This window comes from Lissotriton vulgaris, chromosome 8 (assembly GCF_964263255.1).
Source record: "Lissotriton vulgaris chromosome 8, aLisVul1.2, whole genome shotgun sequence".
NCBI classification, from domain to species: domain Eukaryota; kingdom Metazoa; phylum Chordata; class Amphibia; order Caudata; family Salamandridae; genus Lissotriton; species Lissotriton vulgaris.
The window spans coordinates 1571416551-1571442683 of record NC_141696.1 but is presented as its reverse complement, the minus strand read 5'-3'; the positions used below and the strand labels follow the sequence as shown (position 1 = coordinate 1571442683).

The following is a 26133-nucleotide window of genomic DNA, read 5'->3' as shown; positions in this document are numbered from 1 at the left end:
GTGTACTGACTGAGGCGCAGTTGCCATTTTAAAGATAGAGGTACAGAGATTAGGATATATGAAAGAACAGAGGTATTATGATGGTATGATAAGGTAGGGAAAGACGTACAAAGGCATGATCAGAAGCACTAGGCCTGTACAAGGGCATACGTTTATAAGCAGGGTATAGCTATGGGTAGAGGTATGAGAGTATAGATGGGAGTAAAGGTGTAGGACAGCAATCATAGGCATGATGAGAGGTATTATAGTTTAGGTAGGAGTAAAGAGACTAGGTCATAAGGAGGAAGTAGGCTGTTGTAGAGATACAGGAGTATAGACAAGGGTACAGGTGCAGTTACAGATTTTGGGGCACAGGTAGGGACAGTAAGATAGATAGTGGGTGTGGTACTGCGGTCTAGGCATGTTACAGGTATTAGGGTTTAGGTGGTGTAGTACTGGGGGATTGGCGCTAAGGTAAAGGCAGAGCAGAGGCAAAGAATAAAGGTAAAAAGAGTTAAGGAATAGGAGGAACCAAAAAAGGAGACACAAAAAGAGAGAAAGGTGTGTGTGTGTGTTTGCGTTTGTGTGTGTGGGGGAGGTGGGGATCTCCTCTACAAAAAATAAAGATAAAAAGAGCATAGATAGGCAAGAGGAATATTTATGGAACAGGAGTTTCCCAACTTCCCATAAAATAAACAAAATGTCCATGCCAGTGTGGAGGAAGGATAGGATTGCAGGAATCTTTCTGTGTGAATGCAATGACCCGCATGGATGAAACATTCTGAAAGTCAGAATGCAGCTAGTGGACAACATTTTACAGCGTGTATCACTTATTATTTACTCCATGTACATGGAGGCATGGCGTGGACATATTTAGGGGGCGTGAATACTTGTACCGCTCTTCACACAAAAACATTCACCCTCAGAGCTAGGTACATTGGGCAACTGGCTTGGGCGTGCCTGCCCTGTTTTTAATAATAACGTGCACTATGTCTGATTAAATAATTTTTGTTTATATCCGCCGGCCGCCCACAGACTGCTGATCATATAATAGTGTACCTCGCTACATGATTCAAAAATAGTCCGCTAGTCCGCTCTCTATATCCAGTTTTGTCAGAGGCGGATAGGTACAACTACACGCGCATGCGCTGGATCAGTAACGGCGGCGTCCTCGAACAGAGCGAGGCTTGGCTGTATTACGTGGCTCGAAAAACCGGCAGATAGGTAAGACGTTCTAAGACCGGCTACGTCTTTTTAGTCCATGAAATTCAGGCTGTTGTAGTGCAATTAGCTGGACGACGTTGAGGGAGACAATAAACTATCTGTGTCTCCTCTCCTCCCACAGAGAATTGATCCGAGGAATAGGCACCCCTACTATATGCATTGGAAAACGCGCATATAAGGTAAATGGGGCTTATACCGGTTTTTAAGGTTGAAATACGTATTTCTCCTTTGTTGTTGAAAACTGTATATGTTAAGTGAGACTATACTGTGTCTCTGTTTGTAGCTACCTGATTGATCAACTGGAGCTATCTAGAAACCTAAGAAAAATCTCCAAGGTAAATCTTTCGGATTAAAACCCAATTTCAATTGTTAATTTTCAAAAATTTTTGGTGCATTGTACATTGATACCGATATAATTAATTGCAGGTAATAACTTACCATGGTGCCTGCATGAAGCATTGTATCCCTACCAAGATGTGGTGAGGATGGAATCCACAAAATAAGGGTAAATAAATAATAATTTCCACTCTAGCATATATATGTGTATAGAGCAGTGTGTAGACCTAGATAAATCCTGGGTTTCATTATTTGTTTTACAGAATATTATAAGGAAAGTTGGAATTCAGGACCACTTCCTCTTGCTCTCGTTCTATTGAAGGGTAAGAATATAATACCTCTCATGGGCTACGGCCTTGGTAAAAAACCTATCCACCTCAGTTAGTAACCGCCACTTTTATCTCTCTTAGGGTTAATATTATCCCTTGGTTGCCTACGTTTTGTTTCTCCAGTCCTGATGAAGACTCGCACTCCCAAGGTTTAAATCACCGGTTGGGCATAAGACGAGTCGAAACGTCGACAGTATTTCTAATCACCCTTGGACCAACTTAAAAAGAACTTTATATAGTGCAAATTACTTTTCAGATATATGTCTACTCAAAAAGTGTTCTGATTAAAAAAACTTAAAATAGGTTGGCCAGGGTCTCAATACGGCTAAGCATAAAGTCCGGTATTGTCTTGCAAATAATGTGAATAATAGTTTCTCTATTCACTAATTTGTTTTCTTTTCCGTTCACTTGTTTCCACACCCTTGATCACCCTCTTTTTTTGCACAATTCTTCTCTTGGGCAACCTCTGTTTTTATCAATTTGGAAATGATATGTTTGTGTATAAAATGAATTGTTAAAACATAAAAAAACAAAAAAGATGATGAATAAGTTAATAAATCAAAAGTAATCTCTTTTTGGTGGTTTAGGTTTATTTTGTGGTACAAAAGTTTTTCCAGTACAATAGAGCAGACGGATTGTGGTTGCTCTACTCACAAAATATTACGGATATTATTGATTTAAGTCATTTTGTATAATTAATAGGTCTAGGACCATTGTTGTTTTGATGCCCTGTCCTACAGCACCTTTAGTCACGCCAGTCCTTTTATTAACTCGAAATACATTTCGGCTCAGTTTCACCCATTCCTGCTCTCCAACATCTCCCAGCCTGGGTTAACACATATTTGTTTTCTTTTCCTCTGAATTTGATCCTAATTGGATATAGATATATATCTCTTTCTGTTTCTTTTTTATGCAGATTTCTCCCTTTGTGGCTGTTTTCCTCCCTTTCTCTTCCTCCTAATTTCTCTCTTATCTGCCACTCCATCTTGGACTGTGTCGAAATATGATGATGATGATAAAGGAGTTCCGGTGATGGCCACTCTAAATAGTCACAAATTAGGCGCTGTTCAACCCATATGCATTTATTTTCATACTGAATATGAAGAGACTGCTCATATTTTGACCAATTTCGAGAACAAGTGTACACAGTAAGGAGTTGAGAACATCGCTTACAGATGCTCAAATGTCAGCAGTAGAACTGGAACAGAAGGAGGCCACCACGGCAAGCGGCAGCACAGCAAGTTTCCTCTCAGTCTGGACAGCAGCTTAAGAATGGGCAGATGCAGTGTACACTTCCCTTCCACACTCTGGGCAGCAGCAATGCACGCTCTCTCGCACAGGCAGTGAGCAGCAGCAGTATTAGCCTTTGAGTCACAGAATGCTTGTTCTTACCCTTGCCGATGACCTTTCTTGGAGTGCCCAGAGTAGTAGGAGTATCCAGAGTAGGTGGACTCCGTGTCCATGTCAGCTCCCACTTCAACCTCCCACTGAGGAAGTCGTTCACCTATTTTGACCACTTTTTGTAACTTAACAACAAAGAGAAGCTCAGCTGGTCAGCTGTCCAAGCACAAAGCCTCGCTGCAGAGGTCTTCAGAGCGTTCTGCAGTCTGGCGGGTGTAGGTTTTCTGCTGCACCATTGAGCTGGCTGAAGAAAAGATAAGACTGACATTAGCACAAGAACATGTGCAACAGCAGATCACATAATAAACCAGAGAAGCGGCAGGTCAGCAAGCAATGATCCGGAGCAACAGCAGATCATAACAAAGGATCGTGAGCAACAACAGATTATCTAACAACGATCCTGAGCAACCGCAAATCAGCACACAACAATCCAAAGAAACAGCAGATCACACACCAATCCAGAGAAACAAAATATCATCAAACAAGGACCTCATCAGCAGCAGATAATGATCCTCAGCAACAGCAGATCAGCAGAGAAGGCTCCCAGGCAGCAGCAGATCCTCACACAACAATACTAAGAAACAGCAGATCATCACGCATCAATCCAGAGAAACAAAATATCATCACACAAGGACCTCAGCAGCAGCAGATCAGCAGAGAATGATCCTCAGCAGCAGCAGATCAGCAGAGAAGGATTCCAAGCAGCAGCAGATCCTCACACAACAATACTAAGAAACAGCAGATCATCACACATCAATCCAGAGAAACAAAATATCATCACACAAGGACCTCAGCAGCAGCAGATCAGCAGAGAAGGATCTCAAGCAGCAGCAGATCCTCACACAACAATACTAAGAAACAGCAGATCACCACACATCAATTCAAAGAAACAAAATATCATCACACAAGGTCCTCAGCAGCAGCAGATCAGCCGAGAATGATCAGCAGCAGCAGAGAAGGATCCCAAGCAGCAGCAGAGAAGGATCCCAAGCAGCAGCAGATCCTCACACAACAATACTAAGAAACAGCAGATCATCACACATCAATTCAGAGAAACAAAATATCATCACACAAGGAACTCATCAGCAGCAGATCGGCAGAGAATGATCCTCAGCAGCAGCAGATCATCACACATCAATACAGAGAAAAAACATATCATCACACAAGGATCCTGAACAGCAGCAGAGAAGGATCCCAAGCAGATCAGCAGAGAAGGATCATCAGCAGCAGCAGATCAGCAGAGAAGGATCCCAAGCAGAAGCAGATCCTCACACAACAATACTAAGAAACAGCAGATCATCACACATCAATCCAGAGAAACAAAATATCATCACACAAGGACCTCAGCAGCAGCAGATGATCAGCAGAAAACAATCCTCAGCAGCAGCAGATCAGCAGAGAAGGATCCCAGGCAGCAGCAGATCCTCACACAACAATACTAAGAAACAGCAGATCATCACACATCAATTCAGAGAAACAAAATATCATCACACAAGGAACTCATCAGCAGCAGATAAGCAGAGAAGGATCCCAAGCAGCAGCAGATCCTCACAAAACAATACTAAGAAACAGCAGATCATCACACATCAATCCAGAGAAACAAAATATCATCACACAAAGACCTCAGCAGCAGCAGATCAGCAGAGAATGATCCTCAGCAGCAGCAGATCAGCAGAGAAGGATCCCAAGCAGCAGCAGATCCTCACACAACAATACTAAGAAACAGCAGATCATCACACATCAATTCAGAGAAACAAAATATCATCACACAAGGACCTCAGCAAGCAGCTGATCATCACACATCAATACAGAGAAAAAAACATCATCACACAAGGATCCTGAGCAGCAGCAGAGAAGGATCCCAAGCAGAAGCAGATCAGCAGAGAAGGATCCTCAGCAGCAGCAGATCAGCAGAGAAGGATCCCAAGCAGAAGCAGATCCTCACACAACAATACTAAGAAACAGCAGATAATCACACATCAATCCAGAGAAACAAAATATCATCACACAAGGACCTCAGCAGCAGATCAGCAGAGAACGATCCTCAGCAGCAGCAGATAAGGATCCCAGGCAGCAGCAGATCCTCACACAACAATACTAAGAAACAGCAGATCATCACACATCAATCCAGAGAAACAAAATATCATCACACAAGGACCTCAGCAGCAGCAGATCAGCAGAGAACGATCCTCAGCAGCAGCAGATCAGCAGAGAAGGATCCCAGGCAGCAGCAGATCCTCACACAACAATACTAAGAAACAGCAGATAATCACACATCAATTCAGAGAAACAAAATATCATCACACAAGGAACTCATCAGCAGCAGATCAGCAGAAAAGGATCCCAAGCAGCAGCAGATCCTCACACAACAATACTAAGAAACAGCAGATCACACATCAATACAGAGAAACAAAATATCACACAAGGACCTCAGCAGCAGCAGATCAGCAGAGAATGAGCCTCAGCAACAGCAGATCAGCAGAGAAGGATCCCAAGCAGCAGCAGATCCTCACACAACAATACTAAGAAACAGCAGATCATCACACATCAATTCAGAGAAACAAAATATCATCACACAAGGACCTCAGCAGCAGCAGATCAGCAGAGAATGGTCCTCATCAGCAGATCAGCAGAGAAGGATCCCAAGCAGCAGCAGATCCTCACACAACAATACTAAGAAACAGCAGATCATCACACATCAATCCAGAGAAACAAAATATCATCACACAAGGACCTCAGCAGCAGCAGCAGATCAGCCGAGAATGATCAGCAGCAGCAGAGAAGGATCCCAAGCAGCAGCAGATCCTCACAAAACAATACTAAGAAACAGCAGATCATCACACATCAATCCAGAGAAACAAAATATCATCACACAAGGACCTCAGCAGCAGCAGATCAGCAGAGAATGATCCTCAGCAGCAGATCAGCAGAGAAGGATCCCAAGCAGCAGCAGATCCTCACAACAATACTAAGAAACAGCAGATCATCACACATCAATTCAGAGAAACAAAATATCATCAAACAAGGACCTCAGCAGCAGCAGATCAGCAGAGAAGGATCCCAAGCAGCAGCAGATCCTCACACAACAATACTAAGAAACAGCAGATCATCACACATCAATTCAGAGAAACAAAATATCATCACACAAGGACCTCAGCAGCAGCAGATCAGCAGAGAAGGATCCCAAGCAGCAGCAGATCAGCAGAGAAGGATCCCAAGCAGAAGCAGATCCTCACACAACAATACTAAGAAACAGCAGATCATCACACATCAATCCAGAGAAACAAAATATCATCACACAAGGACCTCAGCAGCAGCTGATCAGCAGAGAAGGATCCCAAGCAGCAGCAGATCAGCAGAGAAGGATCCCAGGCAGCAGCAGATCCTCACACAACAATACTAAGAAACAGCAGATCATCACACATCAATTCAGAGAAACAAAATATCATCAAACAAGGACCTCAGCAGCAGCAGATCAGCAGATAAGGATCCCAAGCAGCAGCAGATCCTCACACAACAATACTAAGAAACAGCAGATCATCACACATCAATCCAGAGAAACAAAATATCATCACACAAGGACCTCAGCAGCAGCAGATCAGCAGAGAATGATCCTCAGCAGCAGCAGATCAGCAGAGAAGGATCCCAGGCAGCAGCAGATCCTCACACAACAATACTAAGAAACAGCAGATCATCACACATCAATCCAGAGAAACAAAATATCATCACACAAGGACCTCAGCAGCAGCAGATCAGCAGAGAAGGATCCCAAGCAGCAGCAGATCAGCAGAGAAGGATCCCAGGCAGCAGCAGATCCTCACACAACAATACTAAGAAACAGCAGATCACACATCAATCCAGAGAAACAAAATATCATCACACAAGGACCTCAGCAGCAGCAGATCAGCAGAGAAGGATCCCAAGCAGCAGCAGATCCTCACACAACAATACTAAGAAACAGCAGATCATCACACATCAATCCAGAGAAACAAAATATCATCACACAAGGACCTCAGCAGCAGCAGATCAGCAGAAAATGATCCTCAGCAGCAGCAGATCAGCACAGAAGGATCCCAGGCAGCAGCAGATCCTCACACAACAATACTAAGAAACAGCAGATCATCACACATCAATCCAGAGAAACAAAATATCATCACACAAGGACCTCAGCAGCAGCAGATCAGCAGAGAATGATCCTCAGCAGCAGATCAGCAGAGAACGATCCCAAGCAGCAGCAGATCCTCACACAATACTAAGAAACAGCAGATCATCACACATCAATCCAGAGAAACAAAATATCATCACACAAGGAACTCAGCAGCAGCAGATCAGCAGAGAAGGATCCTAGGCAGCAGCAGATCCTCACACAACAATACTAAGAAACAGCAGATCATCACACATCAATCCAGAGAAACAACATATCACACAAGGACCTCAGCAGCAGCAGATCAGCAGAGAATGATCCTCAGCAACAGCAGATCGGCAGAGAAGGATCCCAAGCAGCAGCAGATCCTCACACAACAATACTAAGAAACAGCAGATCATCACACATCAATCCAGAGAAACAAAATATCATCACACAAGGACCTCAGCAGCAGCAAATCAGCAGAGAAGGATCCCAAGCAGCAGCAGATCAGCAGAGAAGGATCCCAGGCAGCAGCAGATCCTCACACAACAATACTAAGGAACAGCAGATCATCACACATCAATCCAGAGAAACAAAATATCATCACACAAGGACCTCAGCAGCAGCAGATCAGCAGAGAAGGATCCCAAGCAGCAGCAGATCCTCACACAACAATACTAAGAAACAGCAGATCATCACACATCAATCCAGAGAAACAAAATATCATCACACAAGGACCTCAGCAGCAGCAGATCAGCAGAGAAGGATCACAAGCAGCAGCAGATCCTCACACAACAATACTAAGAAACAGCAGATCATCACACACCAATCCAGAGAAACAAAATATCATCACACAAGGACCTCAGCAGCAGCAGATCAGCAGAGAAGGATCCCAAGCAGCAGCAGATCAGCAGAGAAGGATCCCAGGCAGCAGCAGATCCTCACACAACAATACTAAGAAACAGCAGATCATCACACATCAATACAGAGAAACAAAATACCATCACACAAGGACCTGAGCAGCAGCAGCAGATCAGCAGAGAATGATCCTCAGCAGCAGCAGATCAGCAGAGAAGGATCCCAGGCAGCAGCAGATCCTCACACAACAATACTAAGAAACAGCAGATCATCACACATCAATCCAGAGAAACAAAATATCATCGCACAAGGACCTCAGCAGCAGCAGATCAGCAGAGAAGGATCCCAAGCAGCAGCAGATCAGCAGAGAAGGATCCCAAGCAGAATCAGATCCTCACACAACAATACTAAGAAACAGCAGATCATCACACATCAATCCAGAGAAACAAAATATCATCACACAAGGACCTCACCAGCAGCAGATCAGCAGAGAATGATCCTCAGCAGCAGATCAGCAGAGAAGGATCCCAGGCAGCAGCAGATCCTCACACAACAATACTAAGAAACAGCAGATCATCACACATCAATCCAGAGAAACAAAATATCATCACACAAGGACCTCAGCAGCAGCAGATCAGCAGAGAATGATCCTCAGCAGCAGACCAGCAGAGAAGGATCCCAAGCAGCAGCAGATCCTCACACAACAATACTAAGAAACAGCAGATCATCACACATCAATCCAGAGAAACAAAATATCACACAAGGACCTCAGCAGCAGCAGATCAGCAGAGAAGGATCCCAAGCAGCAGCAGATCAGCAGAGAAGGATCCCAAGCAGAAGCAGATCCTCACACAACAATACTAAGAAACAGCAGATCATCACACATCAATTCAGAGAAACAAAATATCATCACACAAGGACCTCAGCAGCAGCAGATCATCACACATCAATACAGAGAAAAAACATATCATCACACAAGGATCCTGAGCAGCAGCAGAGAAGGATCCCAAGCAACAGCAGATCACACACCAATCCAGAGAAACAAAATATCATCACACAAGGACCTCAGCAGCAGCAGATCATCACACATCAATACAGAGAAAAAACATATCATCACACAAGGATCCTGAGCAGCAGCAGAGAAGGATCCCAAGCAACAGCAGATCATCACACAACAATTCAAAGAAAACAGCAGATCATCACACAACAATCCAGAGAAGTAGCTGGTCATCACAAAAGTATCAAGAGCAGCCGCCTAGTGAAGCACAGTGAACATGAAGACATTGAAGCCATCACAGAAAGGAAGGGAAGCAGTCACAAACCATGACAGATTATAACAGAGCTGACTATAAAATACACCAGAACAAACATTATCGAAATTGCAAAGACTACAATTGTACACTTCACAACTTGGAAAGGTTTATTACGTTTGTACAAAGCTCCAAATAGGTAACATTTTCCACAAATGTTTTTGAAAGAGTTTTTTCCTGCAAATCTTTTTTTGTGGGATTATGTTAATGCAAATAATAGGTTTCACTGTCCTTTTTATTTACAACTGAGCCATATTTAAGGAAAAGGCAAGTTTAAAAAAAAAAAATCCTAATTTACAGAACCGAACTTCAAGCAGCCCTATTAAAAACTCATCCACTGGTAGACAAATCACCAACCCAAGGACAAACTAAACACCAGGGGCATATGAGCACCAAGAAAATGTAATTTGTCAAAACAGAGGAGGGGAAAAAACAATTTGAAAGCAAACCATGGCCAGGAACTTACCTTCAAATTCTTTGAAAAAATTAACAAACACCGGGTATAGAGCAAGGACAAAAGCAGCTGAAAAACAGATGCTACAGAAAATAAAAACAACCCTTTTTAGGTCGCAGCCTACTGGACACTGCAGCTATCTAGTTTGCTAAAGACATCTTGGGGACATTTAGAAATTTGATCTAGGAAATGCATTTCGCCCATTGCATACGATTAGCTTTGTTGTTTGTACCTCACATGTTCTGGCTTTCTATTTGCTGGCTTTATTTGCTTTAGGCTGTCCAGCTCTAGTTCACCCTTCCGTTGCCCAAACCTGGTTTACTGTATTTTTCCATGAACTCACTTTCTGTAAACAGGCCTTTAAATCCTATTCTTATCCGGACACATTTGCTGTGCATTTAGAGACAGAGTTCACATTTCAGGATGTCTTCCAGGTAGCTTGGTGTTTATTTTTACTTCCAGGACTTCAAAGTGAGAGGATTTATTTGACAATCATGCTTGATACTGGGGGATCTGCTTGAGGAAGGCTGTACGTTATTTTTTCTAGCACACAACAAAATGTAAATGTCTGTAAAAAATAACTGTGCTGACGATCAAGTCAGTAAAATAGGTGAGGACATTGATACGTTATCATTTGTGCACTGTATACTTCTATCTGTTGAGGGGACTGCGCTGAGATGGCGGTTGGGAGGACCTCAATTCCCTCTATTCTGATGACATCCTGCTTTACCTCGTTGATCCGGATAACTCCCTTCCAAGGCTCCTTTTTAGGTCTCGGCCTGCCAATGCGCTTGCGCATTGCTGGCGAGATTATAGTAAGGGCAAAAGAACAGTCTACCAACGGCGGATTAGACACAGTTCATGTGAGACAGGCACGTGCACAAACCAGCCACGTGACACACCACCATTTGTCTGTGCCTCGCATCAGACTTCAAAGGCTGCCGCTCCCCCACAATCACACTTCAAAGGCTGCCGCTCCCCACCCCCGTGTGCACATCGCACACCACCACTCTCCTATTTCCCCTCCCACCTCCCACGGCATGCCTGCATTGGGTAGATGCTTTGTCCCGGGAACTAGAGCATCTGCTAATTTTATGGAGGAGAGAGGCAGCAGCTATTTCACTTTATTTTTTCTTTCCGCTTTGCACTGGGATTGGTTACAGGGAGGACACAGGGAAGTTAATCTGTCCCGCACCTCCTGAGCCTCTTGCGAGTCCATTCGCTGCTCATGTAATTCAGCACACACCGTGAGCTGCTGCAGCAGTTACAGTGCCCGCCCCCTCAGTGCTTGTTTCGTTTTGCTATCCGTCTTCCACCATTTATTTTTCATTCTTCCCCTCCTCTTGATTTCATTCCTTCTCTTACTTTTGCCCTATCTGTTTCTTTCTCCACTTCATTCTTTCTTTGCTTTCTTCTGTTTTCTTCCTTCTTTCTCTCCTTTATTTCAGTTGTATCTTCTTTCTCTGGCTACATCTTTCTTCCTGTTATTTTTTCTCTCTGTCTTTTTTATTTTGTTATTGTTTTTGTGATTGAACCCTGCATTCCATGTGCTCCAGGTAATACTCGAGGAGAAAGTGGCTCTTCAGGCCTGACCAATCGAAGATGACATTAGCACACGTCTTTGCTGCAATCAGCGGGTCATCCCGGGGCCATTTGTTGGCACGTTAAAGGCAGTCTGTCAGCGAGGCCAGTGACTTTCCCGCGGAACGAGCTCCACCGCTTGCTTTTTACACGCATCATTACGTTAGAGCTGGAGGCCCACAGCACAGGCCAATAAAATATCAGATTCCTGCACACCTTTAGTTTCTGTCTGAGCGACAGGTTCTTGTACGCCAGTGTTTGTACGTTATATGGTTATACATTTAAAATAGCCTGCTTCATTGAAAGAGAGTTATCACGACGATGTCCCATTGCCGGGTCACGGATGACAGAGCGACAGACCCACAAAATGATTGCAAATGTTGAGAATAGTTGGGGTATAAAATGTCACTTTGTGGAAATATGTTTAGTGTCTTTAACGTTTGAGTCGAAAACAGCAGAGCAGAATATCCCGGAATAATGTACGCTTTCTTTACCTGCAGCAAAATAACATTGCTTTTAATACACATGTGGGTTGCATGAATTAGACCACCCTGGCTGAGTATATTATCCACTTTTAGTGCATTTCCACTTTTAGTTGCCTTTGCACACATGACTAATGCAAAACGCTATTGCTATGACAACATTTGCAGCGAAAGAAAATGGAAATACATTAATAGAGACTGGCCAATGTAATTAATGGTGCACAATTGCCCAATCATCAGCTGTAATGCGTGTAACTGGTCGATTGATGTTTACACACAGAATGTATTTGGATCTCTGAGCCCTTTATGTGCCACAATACAATGTTGGCACAAAATGTGACTCTCTTAGGAAGTACCATTTTATTTAGTTTTTATTTAGTGGAACCAAAGCCTCTTTGATGCTCATATTTTTAGCTGGGGGATGTACTTTAGGAGCATTCATAATGTAGGTTATGAGGTTTGTGAAATGCCATATACTGCGTCTAACACTTTTGTAAGGGGATGCTAGTAAATTATCTTTTTACCTAGTCACATTTAATTGATTTGATGATCTGAAGGAATGCTTGTTGAGTCTACAGTGGTCTAGTGCTAGGACTGTTTTATTGAATAATGGTAATGCAGGTTATTCCCACTGGTCTTCCTTCAAGATTTTTGATCAAGGAATGGTAACCAGATTGTACTTGTTTTTACTATATATGTGTCGGGTCCCAATCGAGTGCATTCTGTATTGGGATTGTTTGAATAGGATGATCTTGGGTCTGTCCTATCATGGCTTTGCAAAATTAGGCAACGTACAACTCCTTCACCACTTGTTTCCTTTGTGAAGCGAGATTTGGCAGTTAAGGGAAATCCATTTAAAATGCCCATCCTGCTTCCTGGTTACTCCAGGTATCCACAAAGCTTTACTTTCACTTCTTGTTGTAGGGATATTTCAAGCTTTAAATAAGCTTCTGTAAAAGCAGAAAATGCATTTAAATGATTCAGCTTGACTCCTACATTCTTGCGTCCCAGACGCCATGATTACTTGCACGCTTTTTGGGGTTCTGTAAAAGCAGTGGTAAATGTGTAGAGAGAAGCTACAGTTTGAGTCTCTAATCACAGTGCCCCAGACACCCAACATGAACATCTCTCCAAGAACACTTTTGGAGGTAAATTTTCCTGATATTTAGATTTTACAAAACTTTCTCTGAATTGTTAAATTCACTTCAAATTAAACATAAAGCACCTGGAACTTGAGCTCTAGCATGAAAGTCAGCTATTGCTCACAGTGGGGAGTTTGTGTTCAGCTTTTTTACATTCTCCTATATAGAGGTATCACAAACTAACAACCCTTAACCGTTTGTCAGCTGGAATCTCTTGTTGTTGCTTACACTTAGCAAAGGAAGCTTGGCAATGAATGCACGCATACTCCGGAAATGGAGATTCATATTGGCTGTAAGACGCGGTCTCTCGGGCAGACTGCACCTTGTCATGCATGCTGCAAGTACGTCAGCCAAGGGATTGGCCTAGCCGAATCCAGTGCTGTGTTATGTTACTGTATATCTGTACAGAGAGACATTTGCCAATTTCTTGCCTCTTGGTGCTTAATCACTTGCATGTGTGTGTGACATCAAAGAACTTATTCAGGGATATTTGCTCCCCTTTGGGCAGCGTTAGACTTTGCTACCTTTTTTCAGCCATTAAGCGCACATACTTTTGTTGGCCTCTTGGTGATTAATCACCAGCAGTAGTGTTTGGCATCAGCAGGGCGTATTCAAGACTATTTGGCCCCTGAGCAAAGTTGGATTTTGTTGCCCCCTTACATTCACTGAGCCCACATTCTCTAGTTGGAGTTGCAATTTGTGCCGTCCTGCTAGCGGTGCCCTAACCATCCACCTAGCCCTAGAGCGTCCCCTCTCTTCTGCATTTCATGTTGTTGTCCTGAATGTTAATGCCCTGACTTCGTGCAACCCCATTATCCTGATGTAGTAGCACCGTTTCTAGGAGGGTCGTTGCTTACGAGATCCAAGGCTGGTTTTTTTAGGCATGTCTTTGTAAAAATAAAATAATAATAACAATTTACCCTCGTGCCAATTTACCCAGGCCAGGCTGTTGCTGGTCTACGTGCGTTTTACTTCCCTATTCAGTAGAGTCTTCTTGGGGCTCAGTGCATGCAGCTGTGTAATAAAAGTCAACATACAAGCTTTTGAAGTCGATGATATATATATTGCAGCAATTTAGAGACAGGCAAAGGGGGTAGGGCTCAGATCTCACAGAGGGACGAGAAGCACATTTTAAAGGACGACTGCAGGCGACTGTGAGAATGTGGCACCATTTCTTGCACATTGATTTCTTTTTCTAAGCCCTGCCTTAAGGAGCGCCCTTAGCACCTTTTCCTGAATGTGCCTTGCTTAGTGAGCACATACCTCCGACTCAGCAATGGGCCAGCAACGCAGCCCGCGACCTGCTCTACCCTCCAACCCCCTAACGTGAATCACAGCTTCCTGTGACAGCGCTTCTCCAACAGCCACATTTATGAGAAATAGTTCAGTAGCTACGTGCTCTTGTGTCGGTTTATTAGCTCTTCTTAATTGCCCAGGAGTACACCAACTTGAGCATCACAAGGCACAGACTGGAACCACTAGAAACGGAGTTGGACACATGGCCTCAAAGAGCTAGGATTCCTTTAAGGAAACGGATCTGAAGATTCCCGAGGTAGATATGCTGCTTAGGGGAGCATGAAAGCAGGAGGTCTACTAACTTAACCGAAAAACTGCCCATCTACTCTGCGATGCAATCAGATTTTTTATCTTGGCCCGTTCTAAAGCATCCAAAATGGCCTTTTCCCTTCTATTTCCCTTCTATTTCTATCATCATAAGCAGCAGTGACTGGCAACAGGAATGTTTAATACATGCTAATGACCTTATCACACGGTAGTTCCTTGATCTCCCCCCAGCAGAGACCTTTACAAAAGAGGTGGCATTCAAACAAGGCACTATCACCTGGCTGCTCTAAAGCCATGCTGCTTGTGTGGCTGGCTGAGACATGGGGCAGCACGGCACACGGCTCCACACCATACCAGCAGAGCTTTCCCTTAAGTAGTTTGCCAAGTGATTACCTTGTAGTGTTGATGCCTAATCCTACAGATGCCTTTCTCAAGGCGTCTTACAATTCCATACAGAATTAGTTCTGCTTAGCAACTTAAACAGTTGCATGTAGACTGTCCCAAGTAATCTGCAGTCCACAGCGTTAGAAGTTGGCAGGGGTCCTGGCTTCCATGGTGGTCACGCTTTAAGCAGTTGTACTAATTTCATAGAAGGATGACAACAGATTTAAAATTGCGTACATTTCCCTGCAAATCACTCAAATACATGGGAATGTGCACTTTTCTTAATAACAAGCTCTTGCGTCTTCAAGTTACTGGACCACCACGAATGCAATACTTTTAAAATTAAAACATTTTAGCTGAGTTGGGGGATTGATGTGCACATCATTAGCGCCTGCTGCCACCAACTTTTGCCTTAAACAATCTCTTTGAAGTCATTATAGTTAATAATGCTCCATGTAGCACCAAGAAATGCTAGGTATATGCTTTACTTCATACAATAAGGCACAGCAGAAGATTCAGAGATTGACTCATAGCTTAACAAGCATTTGAAATGCAATAGGTCTCGCGCAGCTGTTCTCCAAACTCTATTTCCAGTTCGGAACAAACATCTGCCACGCTCTGTTGTGACCCTTTTGATGCACGGTGTGGGTGGAAAACATGAGCTTTTTATTGTTATTTTCGCGTTGTAAATTTTAACAGACACACTTCGAGGCTGTTCTTGGCATGATGTCGGTGTTCTCCTCTTTCAGCTTTCAAAAGTTATTATTTGGTGACTTTGCAAGGGAAGTTATATTATGAAAGCAATCTACAAATATATGTAATACAAGAAGTGTGCAAACTTTTTTATTATCGCACACACCCTTTGTAAGCACTGGTTTAAGGATCTTTAACAGAGTTATAAGTATGTGCTCCGCCCCCCCCCCCCCCCAACCACCCAAGCTAACAATCACAGGAGGATATGAAGTATACTTATTTCTTGAATAGTAAACATAGCAAACATTTTTTTTATTGCTCACACCCTTTGTAAGCACTGCTTTAATGATCTTTAAAACTGCAAATAAAAAAAAAATATGACGTTTAAAACTGCACAAATATCCCTGAACGCCAACGCCATTTGATGCAGGATTATGTTGACATGAGTACAACACCCAGTTGCAATGGCAGTATATTCGAACCATTGTCCCAATGAAAGTTGAGCTTTAGAGTACTCACCCTAACTGCAAATGCCTTGCATTAATTGCTGACTCACTCTCAATGACTATCACACTCTCATGCCACTGGAATCAAGCTATCCGAAGCTGATGAGGGCTGAAAGTCCGAAACCGGTCCTTGGATGCTTGTTTGCAGTCCAGGGAGGACCTGGCTTGGCAGTTCGGACTGGACTGTTCCCATGGGGCACAGGGTTAAGACTGATTTGCATATGGCTGGGTTCAAACTGGAATGGCATGGTGAGCAAAAAAACGATGGATTGAGGCCCAGATCGCTGTACTGGGGTGAATGTATGACATTGTTCTGCATTCTGTCCATCACCTGTTGTTTTTGCACATATCACACTCTCACTGACACTCTCACAGACTCTCACTGACACTCTCACTCACACTAACTCTAACTCAGACAGACTCTCTCACTCAGACAGACTCTCCCGCTCTCAGACAGACTCTCCCGCTCTCAGACAGACTCTCCCGCTCTCAGACAGACTCTCCCGCTCTCAGACAGACTCTCCCGCTCTCACTCTCTCACTAACTGACTCTCCCACTCACTGACTGACTGACTCACTCACTCTCAACACATATTGTATTACTAATGCAATATGTGTTGCATTTGTGAAAGTTTAAGCTACAGGCATTTTAAATGACAATGCTATTAATGTATCTATTTTCAAAAGCAACACATAAATAAAAAATGTGTCTTTTACAATGTTAATAGCTCAAGTTTTCCTAATGCGAGACCTATTGCATTGCAAATGCTTGTTGGGCATTAGTATTAATTGGGGGAAATCAGTTTTGTTTCCTCTCACAACCTGGCAGTCTCGATCAGGGCAGTTTGACTCATTGATGTGAGAGGAGAAAAGGTTTACCTATTTGGGGATATATGTTACCACTGACCGGAACCTATTCAACAACAGGAATCTGGCAGGCTTCAGCAGAGACGTAGAACTTGGCAACGCCTCCCAGTCTCACTGCTAGGGAGGGCAGCATTGTTTAAAATTATCAATCTGCCCTGGGTTCTCTGTGCTCTACAAAATGTGCTGTTTGAGGTCCCAGGCCATTTCTTTAAGTCAAGGGAGTTCAAGATTAGAAACAAGCTCTGGAATGGCAACAGCCCACAGAGTAGCGCTTCCAACCCTGACCAGGCAGGTGACAGATGGGGGAATTGATCTCCCTGACTTGCGCCTCTATTCCTGGATCACCCAAGTGGTCGGCGACTGGTCCTTTGCGGTGAGCAGGGAGCACCCTCTCTGCTGGGGGACTGGTGGGCAATGCATCCGCGTGGGTATGTTGGGCAGATATATGGGCCACGAAGGCTTAGATACCTTCCGGAGTCCACTGCAGTGGTGGTCCAGACCTGGAAGCGGCGTTGCGTAGGCTGGGGTGAGCGGATAAGCTGGCTCTGGAGACACCATTGTGTGAGTCCAGTACCCTCGCGGAGTTGCGCGGGGTAGTGGGACACCGGCAGTGGGATATACTGGGTATCTCAAAGGTTGAGGACCTGAAATCAGAGCTGGGATGGCGGATGTGTGTGCAGCTGGAGATCACTAGTTCTAATCTCTGCCAGAGGACTGTGGGTAAAAGCACCGACTGCAGAGACTTCTGGGTACCCAGCAGGTAAACAAGCAGATCTCAGAGACACCAAAGGATGATCAGCAGAGATGCGTGGAGCACATCAGTCATGGGTTCCAAAGTGTGAGGGATCAGTGGATCGATGGATCTCCAGCATCAATGTTTGACTAACCTGCGAGGCACAGACTTGACTAGTAGGGATACTGCTCGCTTCCAGCAGCGCACAGTCGGTGTGGTGTCAATATGTGCAGTATCCAAGGGTTAAACAGAGGAAAACAACGCTCGAGCCAGAAGTCTGACTCTGGGTCTGTTCGAGGCTCTCCTGGAATCTCGAGCCGAGCTTTTAGGGCAGTATACAGCTGCTGGCCGTGCACAAAAGGTATTGGAATTATAAATGGCAATGCCTTTTTGAATAGTAAAAGGCACTGTCAATTACAATACATTAGGTCAATGTTTTGCAAAAGAGAGACTTATTGTATTGCAGAGCTCGGGGTCCGTGAAGCAGGCGTCGCGCTCGGCAATAAAGCTAAACTTAATGTACAACAGTGTCTCAGACACTGTTTGCGAATACCAATGGGATCGCAAATTGCCTGCCTCGTGAATATTAATGAGGCTGTAGCAATTTGTGACCCTACTGGGAACTTTCAGCACTCTCAGGGATGGTGGCCTGCTGGGGTCAGCAGACCATCATGTCTGGGACAGCTTTTAAATAAAGCATTTGTTTTAAATGCAGTTTTCCTTAAAGGAAAACGGGATGCATTTAAAAAAGGAAAATTAAACTGTTCAGTTTCATTTTTTAAGGGCAGGCAGTGGTCTCTAGTGCCACTGCCTGCTCTTATTGACGCACCCATTCACAAAGGGGAAGGGGTCCGGGGAACTGCAAGCGTTCTGCGGCCGTAAATGCGGTTGCAAAACAACTGTACATGGCATGGTGACTCGCTATTAGGAAGGGACGTCCAGTCCTAATAGCGAGAGTCGAAAATGCTATTTTGCGAGTCAGTGACTCGCAAAATAGCATTTGTATATGTCTGGAACCTTTTTTTGCAGTAGCAAACGGCCGATCTCCCATTTGCGGACGCAAAAAAAGGTTGTACATCTGGCCCAGATTGCGGTGTCCCTGCAGCGAGTGCCGCGCTCACTGCTACATTTTTTTTGTTTTTTTTTTATGAAACTGAGCGCTGTGTCCCTAAAGCTGGGGGCAGAGCTCGGCATGCACTTTTATTAATAAAAAAATAAAAGCAAAGAGAAAGAGCATTGTCCCTGAAGCAGACGCATCGTTCATCTCAAAAGTAATGAAATACAAAAAAGCGTCGCCATTGTGCCACTTTTAAAGTTAGAGCAGTATAGTGTTCAATGTGTCCTTGTCCTGTGTGGGCGTGCTGCAAATACAAGAAGCAGCTGCCATTGTCCCCATTAGTTAGTTAATAAACAAAATAGTGATCACCGACTTAAAAAGGAGACCGTGTAACAAGCCAAGTTGAAGGGCCAGTCGCCATGGGAGGGTACACATGAAGACAAGGCGGTATTAGGGAGGAACAAACAAGCCTATTTACGAATCAGAAGCCAGCATTTACGAAGGTCAATTACACGAGCCAATGACAAATATGTGCGGAGAGTGGGTGGGTTTTCCGGTGCAGAGTGGGTGGGGCTTCCGGTGCAGAGTGGGTGGGTCTTCCGGTGCATACTCCATTACAGCATGCCTCGCAGAGCGAGCAGCACATGTGTGCTGCCGCTAGGCTCGACCTAAAAATGTCCCCGAGTTGTGTCTCATTTGAATCGTTCTTCTGCCCCTGTTCGTATTGTGTAACACGCCCACGCTCTACTCTCACCCCCCGAGCATTACGGACACGCGCCAATATTTCCCCATCTAGTGGCCGAATTAAAAACTAAGGAATCAGAAAATCTGGGATTGATCCCTCTTCACTGCTTGGCCAAACTGCGTGAGCCTAGAAGAGCCCTTTTCTGCAGCCAGCACTCTTTGTCATTCATGGGAGCCCCTCGCCGCTCGTCACGCAGGGCTCCCACACTTACCTGGTTTGAGGCCTCGATTCCATCCACCTCGGGGTCAGCCTCCCTCCCCTCTTCACTGGGCCGCTTGGGGTTCCATGGGAGGCACCTCGCAGTTGGAGAGACGGCAGCCAAGTCCAGCAGGTTACAACACACCGTCCGCATGATGCGTGTGTTCAGCGTGTGTGCTGTACAAACACCTCTGTGTACATCTGGGCCGCCCACACACAGGGTACCCATGACCAGGGACTCGCCTTTTAGTTCACTGGCAGCATTGCAGTCAGGGCGGGGCGGAGGCTGCTCGGTTCACGTTCAGCAACTCGCTCTTAATAAATGCCCCTCAATGGAGCGATAGAATCTAAAGTACTAAGATGAAACGCCTCTGCACCGGAAATAAAGACACTTTTTGGATTTAGAATAGGCCAGCACATTTAACTTGATGCTTCATGCATGATTTACATGCCGAATGTTTTGAAGGCTCGGCTCGTGCTGAACACGGAGTCCGAGCTCGGCCTTGGCTTGGCTCGGCTCGCTCACCTCCAACCACTCACACAGCCGCCCTTACTCCACACGCTACCACACCCCGCGCGAGGCAAGGCGTGTGACCCTCGGCAGAGCACATCCTGAGTGCCACAAAGCAGGGAGCGGTGGGAAGGGGGGAGGGGGGGGGGGTCATGGCCAGAGCTCTTCAGGAGGAACTGAAGCCCACGACTTTGTTCATTAGCAGCAGCGTGCCGCCCTCTGAAGCCCCAGATCACACATCGGTGCCAAAGACCAGGAAGCCCTGGCACCTCGCCAGCCATCAGGGCCCTGCACCAGCCGTCCTGTGGGAATGTGCCACCCATGTGCGAAGGTCACGGGCGTGGGGCAGGGTCAGTGCCCGCCCGAGCACCAGAGTAAACCTAAGCTCGATAAGAGCTGCAGCTGAGCCAGCACCCTGCGAGCTGCAGCTGAGCGAGCAGACCAGCTCGCACCCTGCGAGCTGCAGCGGAGCCAGCAGCACCCTGCGAGCTGCAGCGGAGCCAGCAGCACCCTGCGAGCTACAGCTGAGCCAGCAGCACCGCTCCCACCTTGCGAGCTGCAGCTGAGCCAGCAGCACCCTGCGAGCTGCAGCTGAACCAGCAGCACCCTGCGAGCTGCAGCTGAGCCAGCAGCACCCTGCGAGCTGCAGCGGAGCCAGCAGCACCCTGCGAGCTGCAGCGGAGCCAGCAGCACCCTGCGAGCTGCAGCGGAGCCAGCAGCACCCTGCGAGCTGCAGCTGAGCCAGCAGACCAGCTCGCACCCTGCGAGCTGCAGCGGAGCCAGCAGCACCCTGCGAGCTGCAGCGGAGCCAGCAGCACCCTGCGAGCTGCAGCGGAGCCAGCAGCACCCTGCGAGCTACAGCTGAGCCAGCAGCACCGCTCCCACCTTGCGAGCTGCAGCTGAGCCAGCAGCACCCTGCGAGCTGCAGCTGAGCCAGCAGCACCCTGCGAGCTGCAGCGGAGCCAGCAGCACCCTGCGAGCTGCAGCGGAGCCAGCAGCACCCTGCGAGCTGCAGCGGAGCCAGCAGCACCCTGCGAGCTGCAGCTGAGCGAGCAGACCAGCTCGCACCCTGCGAGCTGCAGCGGAGCCAGCAGCACCCTGCGAGCTGCAGCGGAGCCAGCAGCACCCTGCGAGCTACAGCTGAGCCAGCAGCACCGCTCCCACCTTGCAAGCTGCAGCTGAGCCAGCAGCACCCTGCGAGCTGCAGCTGAGCCAGCAGCACCCTGCGAGCTGCAGCGGAGCCAGCAGCACCCTGCGAGCTGCAGCGGAGCCAGCAGCACCCTGCGAGCTACAGCTGAGCCAGCAGCACCGCTCCCACCTTGCGAGCTGCAGCTGAGCCAGCAGCACCCTGCGAGCTGCAGCTGAGCCAGCAGCACCCTGCGAGCTGCAGCGGAGCCAGCAGCACCCTGCGAGCTGCAGCAGAGCCAGCAGCACCCTGCGAGCTGCAGCGGAGCCAGCAGCACCCTGCGAGCTGCAGCTGAGCGAGCAGACCAGCTCGCACCCTGCGAGCTGCAGCGGAGCCAGCAGCACCATGCGAGCTGCAGCGGAGCCAGCAGCACCCTGCGAGCTACAGCTGAGCCAGCAGCACCGCTCCCACCTTGCAAGCTGCAGCTGAGCCAGCAGCACCCTGCGAGCTGCAGCTGAGCCAGCAGCACCCTGCGAGCTGCAGCGGAGCCAGCAGCACCCTGCGAGCTGCAGCGGAGCCAGCAGCACCCTGCGAGCTGCAGCGGAGCCAGCAGCACCCTGCGAGCTGCAGCGGAGCCAGCAGCACCCTGCGAGCTGCAGCGGAGCCAGCAGCACCCTGCGAGCTGCAGCGGAGCCAGCAGCACCCTGCGAGGTACAGCTGAGCCAGCAGCACCGCTCCCACCTTGCGAGCTGCAGCTGAGCCAGCAGCACCCTGCGAGCTGCAGCTGAGCCAGCAGCACCCTGCGAGCTGCAGCGGAGCCAGCAGCACCCTGCGAGCTGCAGCGGAGCCAGCAGCACCCTGCGAGCTGCAGCGGAGCCAGCAGCACCCTGCGAGCTACAGCTGAGCCAGCAGCACCGCTCCCACCTTGCGAGCTGCAGCTGAGCCAGCAGCACCCTGCGAGCTGCAGCTGAGCCAGCAGCACCCTGCGAGCTGCAGCGGAGCCAGCAGCACCCTGCGAGCTGCAGCGGAGCCAGCAGCACCCTGCGACCTGCAGCGGAGCCAGCAGCACCCTGCGACCTGCGACCTGCAGCGGAGCCAGCAGCACCCTGCGACCTGCAGCGGAGCCAGCAGCACCCTGCGAGCTGCAGCGGAGCCAGCAGCACCCTGCGAGCTGCAGCGGAGCCAGCAGCACCCTGCGAGCTGCAGCGGAGCCAGCAGCACCCTGCGAGCTGCAGCGGAGCCAGCAGCACCCTGCGAGCTGCAGCGGAGCCAGCAGCACCCTGCGAGCTGCAGCGGAGCCAGCAGCACCCTGCGAGCTGCAGCGGAGCCAGCAGCACCCTGCGAGCTGCAGCGGAGCCAGCAGCACCCTGCGAGCTGCAGCGGAGCCAGCAGAACCCTGCGAGCTGCAGCGGAGCCAGCAGAACCCTGCGAGCTGCAGCTGAGCCAGCAGAACCCTGCGAGCTGCAGCTGAGCCAGCAGAACCCTGCGAGCTGCAGCTGAGCCAGCAGCACCCTGCGAGCTGCAGCTGAGCCAGCAGCACCCTGCGAGCTGCAGCGGAGCCAGCAGCACCCTGCAAGCTGCAGCGGAGCCAACAGCACCCTGCGAGCTGCAGCGGAGCCAGCAGCACCCTGCGACCTGCAGCGGAGCCAGCAGCACCCTGCGACCTGCAGCGGAGCCAGCAGCACCCTGCGACCTGCGACCTGCAGCGGAGCCAGCAGCACCCTGCGAGCTGCAGCGGAGCCAGCAGCACCCTGCGAGCTGCAGCGGAGCCAGCAGCACCCTGCGACCTGCAGCGGAGCCAGCAGCACCCTGCGACCTGCAGCGGAGCCAGCAGCACCCTGCGACCTGCAGCGGAGCCAGCAGCACCCTGCGACCTGCAGCGGAGCCAGCAGCACCCTGCGACCTGCAGCGGAGCCAGCAGCACCCTGCGAGCTGCAGCGGAGCCAGCAGCACCCTGCGAGCTGCAGCGGAGCCAGCAGCACCCTGCGAGCTGCAGCGGAGCCAGCAGCACCCTGCGAGCTGCAGCGGAGCCAGCAGCACCCTGCGAGCTGCAGCGGAGCCAGCAGCACCCTGCGAGCTGCAGCTGAGCCAGCAGAACCCTGCGAGCTGCAGCTGAGCCAGCAGAACCCTGCGAGCTGCAGCTGAGCCAGCAGAACCCTGCGAGCTGCAGCTGAGCCAGCAGCACCCTGCGAGCTGCAGCGGAGCCAGCAGCACCCTGCGAGCTGCAGCGGAGCCAGCAGCACCCTGCGAGCTGCAGCGGAGCCAGCAGCACCCTGCGAGCTGCAGCTGAGCCAGCAGAACCCTGCGAGCTGCAGCTGAGCCAGCAGAACCCTGCGAGCTGCAGCTGAGCCAGCAGCACCCTGCGAGCTGCAGCTGAACCAGCAGCACCCTGCGAGCTGCAGCTGAGCCAGCAGCACCCTGCGAGCTGCAGCGGAGCCAGCAGCACCCTGCGAGCTGCAGCGGAGCCAGCAGCACCCTGCGAGCTGCAGCGGAGCCAGCAGCACCCTGCGAGCTGCAGCGGAGCCAGCAGCACCCTGCGAGCTGCAGCGGAGCCAGCAGCACCCTGCGAGCTGCAGCGGAGCCAGCAGCACCCTGCGAGCTGCAGCGGAGCCAGCAGCACCCTGCGAGCTGCAGCGGAGCCAGCAGCACCCTGCGAGCTGCAGCGGAGCCAGCAGCACCCTGCGAGCTGCAGCGGAGCCAGCAGCACCCTGCGAGCTGCAGCGGAGCCAGCAGCACCCTGCGAGCTGCAGCGGAGCCAGCAGCACCCTGCGAGCTGCAGCGGAGCCAGCAGCACCCTACGAGCTGCAGCGGAGCCAGCAGCACCCTGCGAGCTGCAGCGGAGCCAGCAGCACCCTGCGAGCTGCAGCGGAGCCAGCAGCACCCTGCGAGCTGCAGCGGAGCCAGCAGCACCCTGCGAGCTGCAGCTGAGCCAGAAGAACCCTGCGAGCTGCAGCTGAGCCAGCAGAACCCTGCGAGCTGCAGCTGAGCCAGCAGCACCCTGCGAGCTGCAGCTGAGCCAGCAGCACCCTGCGAGCTGCAGCTGAGCCAGCAGCACCCTGCGAGCTGCAGCTGAGCCAGCAGCACCCTGCGAGCTGCAGCGGAACCAGCAGCACCCTGCGAGCTGCAGCGGAGCCAGCAGCACCCTGCGAGCTGCAGCGGAGCCAGCAGCACCCTGCGAGCTGCAGCGGAGCCAGCAGCACCCTGCGAGCTGCAGCGGAGCCAGCAGCACCCTGCGAGCTGCAGCGGAGCCAGCAGCACCCTGCGAGTTGCAGCGGAGCCAGCAGCACCCTGCGAGCTGCAGCGGAGCCAGCAGCACCCTCCGAGCTGCAGCGGAGCCAGCAGCACCCTGCGAGCTGCAGCGGAGCCAGCAGCACCCTGCGAGCTGCAGCGGAGCCAGCAGCACCCTGAGAGCTGCCGCTGAGCCAGCAGCACCCTGAGAGCTGCCGCTGAGCCAGCAGCACCCTGAGAGCTGCCGCTGAGCCAGCAGCACCCTGCGAGCTGAGCCGACACCCTGCGAGCTGCCGCTGAGCCAGCAGCACCCTGCGAGCTGCAGCTGAGCCGACACCCTGCGAGCTGCAGGGGGCACCCGCGAGGGGGCGAGGAGAGCAGCCGTGGGACCCTTCACACTCCAGGGCACGGGCTTTTTCCAGCCATTTCTATAGCACCAGCCTGAGTCTGTTCAATGAGGGAGCAGTCGAGAGCTTTGCAAGTGAAGTGAAGCGGACATTTCATATGTTCTGAGCGTAGGGGATTAACTGATCTGCCCAGAATCACAGGATGTGGAGTAGGAGCCGGGAATCGATCCTGCTTCTGTAGTCCACATCACCACCCAAGCAGCAACATTCTTATTAATGTTATTTAGGTTATTTCTTGTCTTACAAAGTGGTAAATCCACCCAACCAGGCTTCTGAGCGCTGTAACAAGACCCAGCAAGAAGTTAGACATATATTGACTTCTGTGGGAACCTTTTCAGGAGTCCCAGAGCAGGAACGGGTTACTGGGCTCAGACTGACAATTAACTGATTTCACTGCTGGTGACCCGGGACTTCACCTGCCGAGGCCAAATCTGAGCACAAGTTAACCCACCCTCCCTTTTAGCACTTGATATTCAGGGCGCAAAGTCGAGCGAGTCAAAAAGCTTTATCCACGGAGGTGGACAACAAACACAATACAACATCTATTTAAAGTAAACAACTCCAACTTATGCCCATAGTGATACCGCACCCACGCCTCATTGTAGAAGCCTTCTCCCACAAATAGTGATACCACACCCACGCCTCATTGTAGAAGCCTTCTCCCACACATAGTGATACCGCACCCACGCCTCATTGTAGAAGCCTTCTCCCACACATAGTGATACCGCACCTACGTCTCATTGTAGAAGCCTTCTCCCACACATAGTGATACCGCACCCACACCTCATTGTAGAAGCCTTCTCACACACATAGTGATACCGCACCCACGCCTCATTGTAGAAGCCTTCTCCCACACATAGTGATACCGCACCCACGCCTCATTGTAGAAGCCTT

The 26133-nt window shown here is 49.1% G+C and overlaps 1 protein-coding gene across 1 annotated transcript in view; it reads right to left on the bottom strand.

The window, feature by feature from the left end:
- Positions 1-26133, bottom strand: part of VANGL1 (VANGL planar cell polarity protein 1) — a 204990-nt gene that overhangs the window by 150244 nt on the left and 28613 nt on the right. Inside the window, exon 2 of the mRNA XM_086935856.1 lies at positions 3261-3513. Within this exon, the coding sequence (XP_086791982.1) occupies positions 3261-3331 (71 nt within the window). The 5' untranslated portion in view covers positions 3332-3513. The remainder of the gene's footprint in view (positions 1-3260; positions 3514-26133) is intronic.